The sequence below is a fragment of the Bombus pascuorum genome, chromosome 10 (genome assembly GCF_905332965.1).
Source record: "Bombus pascuorum chromosome 10, iyBomPasc1.1, whole genome shotgun sequence".
Lineage (NCBI taxonomy): Eukaryota > Metazoa > Arthropoda > Insecta > Hymenoptera > Apidae > Bombus > Bombus pascuorum.
Window position 1 is genome coordinate 1,784,497 of NC_083497.1, and position 8,176 is coordinate 1,792,672.

The window sequence follows — 8,176 nt, forward strand, 5'->3', positions numbered from 1 at the left end:
TATAGCTCGGTCCCTGAATTATCGTGGAACACCTCGGCCCAGGAGGTGTCGTCATACATTTCACCGTTTTCATCGCGGCAAATGCGATTGACATGTAGCTGATTTGGAGAAGCTGGAAGGCGATCTACAAATGACTGGGTGGCCGGGCTCCCCCCGCTGTCCCACCCGTAGCGCGTCTTCTTGATGATATTTGATGGTTGTGCCGGCGTGGCCCCACGATCTATAAAAGACAACATAAGTGACGACTTACCGTCTTTTTGGTTCAACTCCTTCCACCTGATTGGATACAGTGAGTTAGAATGAACAGTTGCAGACATCTGTAGCCACTCTGCGTTATTGCGTTGATGATTAATCAGTTCTGTATCCTTCTGGAGTTGTCCGTTTGGCATCGTAGTATTGTGGGGTAGAGCGCCCGATGGTTCCGCATAACCCGGGGTATACCTAAATCTCAGTGTCTGAGGGCAGTGATTTGGCAGGAAATGCGATGATGCGGCCTTACTAGTGAGTTCATTAGAGGTAGGCCAGATGAACCATTTTGATTGCTTCAAAGGTTCTTCGTATTCTGATGGTTTGGGCATTGGAGACCGTCCTGGTTTCGTTGGAGCCAAGGTCGACGCCAGATTGAACGTGGTGCACAAAGAGTTGCCCGATGTAGCGATGTAGGCAATAAGGTGGTGATCATTCCGATTCGGATCACTCGCGCGTGTGGACTCTTTCGGCCGTGGCGAAGACGGAGTCTTTAGGTTATTTTTTGGAGATTGAGTTTCCGGCATGATATTTGTTTCATGTGTTACAAATGCCGTGATGCAGGATAGATTGTTAGCCGTCGAAGTGATGATCGAGGAGAACCTGTTCCTGGATAAATCGAACGTCGTGGATTCCGGAGAGTTTGTCGTTGATTTCGACTTCGGATAGACCTCGGTGTCATTGACGAAGTTTAACACGTTGTTCTCTACTTTATGAATTGCCGTGATAAGGCATGAGACATTCTGTGACGGATTCGTAGAGATCAATGGCGGAGCCGAATTGTCGTCTGATGAGATTCTCTCTTCTTCGCGATCCCGCCGATCGTGAAGGATTGTCTGATTCAATGCGTCTGGTGGCGTTGAATCAGAGTGTTGTGGTGCTGACGATGCGAACGTGGTTGTCGTCAGGTCGCGTGTCGGTGACGCGGTGCGAGTGTCGTGCGTTGAGTTCCGTGTATCATGCAACGAAATCGTCACTGGATTTGATAAGATATTCTCCATCGGCGGAGTATGACCATAGTTGTCCTGGACGGGATTCAGTTTTTTCCGGTCCGGAGGATCGTGAGAGGTTGTCCTCAATTCGCGTGTAGGCGAAGAGTTGCGAGTGTTAGAGATTGTCTGATTCAAGGAGTTTGCTAGCGTTGAATCAGATTGTTCCGATAATAATGTCGCGTACTTGGTCGTCGTCGTCAATTCAATCAACACGTCTACCACGATCGCTCAGTCCAACGAACTCACTGAGAAGCATCGTAAAGTCGCAATCTAACATTCTAACCGATCAGTCGCAGTCGAAAACTCTCTGTACGGTCGCGTCCAAATCAGTCACATTGTATAAGATATAACTCGAACATTCTAGTGGTAACTTCCGATACTATTTAAACCGACACCTTATATATACTGTAAGTGTTATTGTGATACAAATATATATTTATTCTACAATCGTAGAATAAGTTGCATTCAGTAAATCACCCCGGTTATCCTAAACGAAACGCGGGGAGCGACCATTTCGCGGCGTCGATTAGCCGAATCGTAGCGAGAATTTACGACTCTCGCTGACGCGTTTCCTCGCGACCGCGTCTCTCCGCGAACGGTCGCAACATTTGGTCCTTCGAGCCGGATCACGTGTCAGTGAAAAAGTGGACTTATCAGTGACCATATAGTGCCACGTGAATCCAACATAATTGGCGGAAACGTTACCACTCCAGCGAAGTCAGGTGCATCACCTTCGAAGAGATACAACCCGTTGGTCGAGGAACGCAACCACGCAACCTCCCCGCCGCAGCGGGACAATCATCGACATCGCAAGTACAACCATTTCGACTTCACTACCAATGTGTCACCTTCGGGAAGGATCACCTTCCTCGCGAAGCGCACATCAACCACATTCCGCTGCACAGTGACAAGCGATATCTTGCAGCCGGAACAACTTCGGTCTCATACCGCAACTCTAAGGTAAGCTCTTTCAAAATATCGAAATCAGTCATGGCTCCCAATCTGGAAGAGCGCACAAAACAGTTGATACTAAAACGAGAGGGGTTCAGAAAAGAATTAGAGGCAGTTCGCGCAATACTCGACAGTTATGAGGAAGGGGCCCCTATCCACACCATCCAACGTAGTTTGAAAGAGTTAGAGATAGAATTCGCATCATTCAAAAAGAATCAGTGTGACCTAGACGATAGGGAAGAAGGCCCGACACAGCAGGATCGCGTGAATTTACAACGGACATTCTATACTATCTTCGGGGACGCGTCGGCCATCATTGACACCGCAACGAAACAATCAGAGCCGACGATCCGAGGTCCGACTTCGAACATTTCCTCGCCGGAACCCATCGAGTTGCCAAAAATTCAGTTACCCACGTTTTCGGGTGCTTACGAGGACTGGCCAGGTTTCGCGGATCAATTTCGTAACACGGTTCACGACAACCCGCGAATCGACGACTGCAAACGTTTGACATATCTTCGATCCTGCTTAACGGGCGCGGCGGCGCTAACCATACCATCTTTGAATAACGTAACAACCAATTATTCCGCCGCGTGGGCAATACTAGAGAAAAGGTATAACAGGCCAGAGAAGATCGTGCAGAGACACCTGCAAGAGATATTCAACACAGGCCTCGCATCGCGCACAGCACACCTAGACTTGCAATCCTACGCGACCAAACTAGAATGGCATTACAAGGCATTAGAATCGCTCGGACATTTGACGGCAGACTCCGTGCTATTATATCTATGCACCTTTAGATTAGACCGGGATACCGATCTCATCTGGAAGGATAAAACACAACACACACCGTTCCCCACATTCACGGAATTCCTCAATTTCTTGAACGATCGGTGTCTAATCATCGAACCCTCAAGGACGACGCGCCAGCCACGCGGGCAAGCGTTTGTCACATCACGATCGTCATCAATTTGTCCAATGTGTAGCGGACCGCACAAGATCTGGACTTGTAGAACCTTTAGAACGAAAACCATCGAAGAGCGCATCAGGGCCGCCGAAGAAATATCGGCATGCACTAACTGTCTGACGACAGGACATACACTCCCACAGTGTTCCGCCGGGTCCTGTCGCATTTGCGGACAACGTCATCATACTCTTCTACATAGATCCGACGCTCAGATTACGAATCGAACCATTTCCAGCAACGGGGCACCCGCGACGACACTCCCTGGCAAAAGTAGAAATACCTTGAAACATCCAAACGATACTCTACCAACAGGCCCCGACCGACGCCTGCAGAAAACACAATTCGGAAGGGTCAACGGGGGGAGCTCATTCTTCCCATTAACCGCAAGGGTCTTTCACACCTCCACAGCAGATCTCGAAGCGGACATCACTCGCCTTGGGGAACTCGACGATAAACCACGAACAAAACCCACATCAGAGGCGAATCAACAATACGAGGAACACATTCAAAATCACGTCCAACGCATCAACGAAGGGCGATCCATCGTCGCACTCCCCTTCAACGAAAAACTGCCTTCACGCAGATCATCTAAGACAATGGCAATGAAACGACTTGCCTCTCTCTCATCACCAACACGCGACCAAATGTTGCGACCGTTCGCGGAGAGACGCGGTCGCGAGGAAACGCGTCAGCGAGAGTCGTAAATTCTCGCTACGATTCGGCTAATCGACGCCGCGAAATGGTCGCTCCCCGCGTTTCGTTTAGGATAACCGGGGTGATTTACTGAATGCAACTTATTCTACGATTGTAGAATAAATATATATTTGTATCACAATAACACTTACAGTATATATAAGGTGTCGGTTTAAATAGTATCGGAAGTTACCACTAGAATGTTCGAGTTATATCTTATACAATGTGACTGATTTGGACGCGACCGTACAGAGAGTTTTCGACTGCGACTGATCGGTTAGAATGTTAGATTGCGACTTTACGATGCTTCTCAGTGAGTTCGTTGGACTGAGCGATCGTGGTAGACGTGTTGATTGAATTGACGACGAAGACGAACTGACTTGATTGTGACGATGCTGTGTCGGAGGTGAGCTAAGGAAGGGTGTGTCTAACGCACGGAATCATCTGATTTGTTGATGACAGTTTTTGGTTGGAGAAGTGAGGGTAATAGAAATTGTTTCTATTGGTTAGTAAGACTATCGATAGACTAGGAAGGGTATTAGCCACCCTCGATGGAAAGTTGGGAGTAGGAGGCATCGCACGTGTGAACACTTAGCGTTCACGTGTTTTCCAGACGTTAACCAGAAACCTTAGAAAACGCTTTCGTGGAAAAGTCCTTGTTTGCGATGAAAGACTTTCGCCAGAGTTTTCTGAGATTTATAGTCAGGCTGCGAGTGTTTTCAAGAGTATGCGATAAGGATGTGCGGGCATCTGGCTGCCATCCGTCCGCGATGTGAGGTCCGGCTCAGGTAGAGAGTCGGCCGACGTAACAGTTACCTTAGAAGGGCGACCACTCCTAATTTGATTCTCTAGATTTTCTTCACTTTTAAAGCGTTTTATGACTGAACGCACAGTAAAACGACTTCTGTTTATGATTTGTGCAATTTCGTTGTAAGATTTATTCATCTTATATAAATTTAATATTATTTTTCTTTCTTCAATTGTGGTTTCTTTCGTTTTTCTAGACATTATTACTCTTTCTTGGTTTTTTGTTGTTTAATAACTGAAGTCTCCAGTTTCACTGATCGAGTGTTATAATAAAAGACTAACGGGAAGTCCTTAAAAGAAAAGGACTGCCAACAAAATATTAGAAGTTTATTATGTAATTAGTTATAAGCGTAAATATTCTACTGTGCCAATACTTTTGTCCACCCATAAAATGTTCAAAAAATATATTTTTGTTATTATTTTGCGTATTATTTTATTTATATTGTTGCTCTTGTTATGTAATAAACTAGGATAGATAATAAATAAATACGTCAAAAAGTTTTTTGTTTAAATCAATTTGTTTAATAGTTATAAGCATTTGTATCATAACAATCTTGCTGTGCCAATACTTTTGTCCAGCACTGTATCTAAAATTAAAAGCGTTTACCTTTACACTTCGTAACAGCGATTGAGAATTATGCGTTTGAATAACAGAATAATGGCTATATGAAAGCATCGCGATATGAAAAGATTCCATCGCTATGGAAGGAATGAAGTGTGAAAGGGATTCCATATCTGCCTAACTACATATGTACTGGTGTATCAACGTATATCACTGATTTTAAAAACATTCCTATTTTCCTAAGTAAGTAGGTAGTAGCAAGTAGTAGCAAGTAAGAATGTTATTTTCACAGTTCCCTTAGATATCATGATCTTAAAGAATGATGTACTTACATAGAGTAGGCCCTGTTATGCTCATGTCGAAGCTGCAGGTATGAAAGAAACACCAACACGAAGATTTTCACAGGTAGATTTCACCTCCGATAAAGAGTTTATAACCAAACGCAATAGTACTATAAGTTAACTAAAGATATTACAGTTTTTGAGATATAAAATTTTGAGATATGAAATGCTATGATACTGTTGCAATGGTACGAAGTTGCTGCGTACAACTTCAATCGTACTGAAGATAGCTCTGGAAGCGAAATAGATCGATTGTTTGATCAAGCAGTCGTTTCGCTAACGATTATGAATATTTAAAAAAGAGAATTGATTCCCGAGCTTCAAGGAGCCCGTCTCGTTCTATACAAAAATGTATATTTTTAAAAGCGTATACATTACGATTTCATTACTGTACCATATTAAAGTCTGTAAATAAATAAATAATGTATAAAAACCACGTCGTGCATTGAATGGCACCGACGCAACGATATACATATTTGTAAATAACATGGAAAATTGAAATCGGTCTTATACAAAATAAATATAAGGAGAAAGATTTTCCAATAGAAAATAGTAAACAAATACATAAAACATTACTGGAATATATACCTATTTAACCGATGGAAGTCCGAGGAGAATTTATTTATGTTCTATAAAAAAATATAAAACTTATGAATGTTTTGATTTTTCTAGTCTGTCGCAAATATTCAACTAATGCAACCGAACATATACTCTAATAACTATTTCTGTTACAAACAAAAACATTGTTCCAAAATTTCTATTCGTATCACATATTTTCAGAAGGTTTACATATATGTATCTTTTTATCTATCACATAATTCTCTTCAATTATTTCATAAGAAGTTAGGAAATCAACAAAAGTGATCTTATAATTTTCTCGTATGATTCTCATATGTATTCATATAATATTTATTAAATATATAAATATATATAAAAACGTGTTATATGAAGTAGTATCTGTAAATAAATTTTTATATTTTTATAAAATTTGATCACATCTACTCGATATATGTACACACATATACACATGTTCTAACGAACAAAAGTTCATGTTATAATTTATAAATCTGTTTAATTCTCGATTTATAGGAAACGAATGTTTGTGTATAGTTTTGCGAAACTAAACTCTCTCGTACTTTACGAGTCAACGGATTTTCAAGCAATTTAATTACGTAAACGGTATATAAGGGATCGTGTTTGTGTTTCCAGGAATTAGTGGATCAAGTTACGTTTCGCACCGATAAATTCCGGTCTGATTTCAGAATTTCAATCTATCGTGTACACTTGACAAATGGAGATAGTATTTCTACGGAATTGTTAGCCATTAAAAAAATGAGAATCGTAAAGTTTAATGAACCAACGTTGGTATATTTTTCTTTCCTTTTCCCCGTAAAAGTTTTATAACTTGTTTCAGACATTCGGTAAATTGGCTTATTGGCGTAGGTTCATTTAACACATAGACGGACACGTTATCCCATTTAAAAAAAAATCAATATCAATTGTGTTACCGCATTGTTGTAATTAAACATTGTGGAATTTGTAAAGATTTAGTGCGTAATCGGAGAATATCAATCGAGTTTCTTTTCTATAATCACCTGGGTTAACCAGATACATGAAGTTCCTTGGTTATCGTATTGTAATGATTTTCCAGACTGATTCTTGTATGACTACATAATCGCCTTATTTTTTCGAAAACAAATTTTATTATGTAGGTCTTTGCGAATATACCATGGAGCATTGACTACTGTTTTAAGAATTACAGATTGAAGGCTTTATGATTGTTATGACTGTTTGCGGAGAGACGCGATCGCGAGGAAAAGCGTCAGGAAGAGGCGTAAATTCTCGCTACGATTCGGATAATCGACGCCACGAATTAGTCATATACAAAATAATCATAAATCCAATCTGGACATACGGAATTCCACTATGGGGAACAGCAGCAATGAGCCATATAAACAAAATAGAAACAATCCAAACCAAAATCCTTAGAACAATGGTAAACGCCCCGTGGTACGTTAGAAACGAAGACATACGGAAAGACCTGGGAATACCAACGGTCAAGGAAGAGATTACCAGATTCGCAACAAGATACAGAGTAAGAATATAAACACACCCAAACCAGCTGGCAGCTGAAACGTGCAACACAACAAATATCGCAAGAAGACTAAAAAGGAAACACCCAATAGACCTCATAAAAGATATAACTTAGAAAAAACGAAGCTGACACCCCGCTGGGGGTAGCCGCCCACATGCTATATTTATTTTTTATTTTTATTTTTTTTTCTTCACCAACAAGATATAACACTTTACCAAATGTCCATAAGGACAAATTGTAAAATAACCAAAATAAAAAAAAAAAAAAAACGAATTAGTCATTCCCCTATTTCGGTTAAGATAACAGAGGTAGTTCAATGAATTTAACACTGTATTAACAGGTTAATATAGCTTATATATTTAACAATAATGAATATAATAATAAAAACGACAAATTATTTAGCGATAAATACAGTTAATGTGTTACAGAAATTCGATTCAATTTTCTGAAACCTCTCGATATATTCGTTAGACTTAGCGACTTTAATTTTATTTGTCAGACCTCTCGATGTATGCTATTAGA

At 41.0% G+C, this 8,176-nt stretch overlaps 1 protein-coding gene across 1 annotated transcript; it reads left to right on the plus strand.

Annotated features, from left to right (window-relative positions):
• The first annotated feature begins 2,228 nt into the window (after positions 1-2,228).
• Positions 2,229-5,680, plus strand: LOC132911372 (uncharacterized). The gene is made up of 2 exons (XM_060967994.1): positions 2,229-3,671; positions 5,555-5,680. The coding sequence occupies exons 1-2, from the start codon at positions 2,229-2,231 to the stop codon at positions 5,678-5,680; spliced, it is 1,569 nt and encodes a 522-aa protein (XP_060823977.1).
• The last annotated feature ends 2,496 nt before the right edge of the window (positions 5,681-8,176 follow it).

Coding starts and splice junctions, on each gene's coding strand:
- LOC132911372 (XM_060967994.1), top strand. CDS start 2,229: ATGGCTCCCAATCTGGAAGAGCGCACAAAACAGTTGATACTAAAACGA. Junction 3,672..5,554: donor AGGAACACATTCAAAATCAC/GTCCAACGCATC, acceptor GTACTTACATAG/AGTAGGCCCTGTTATGCTCA.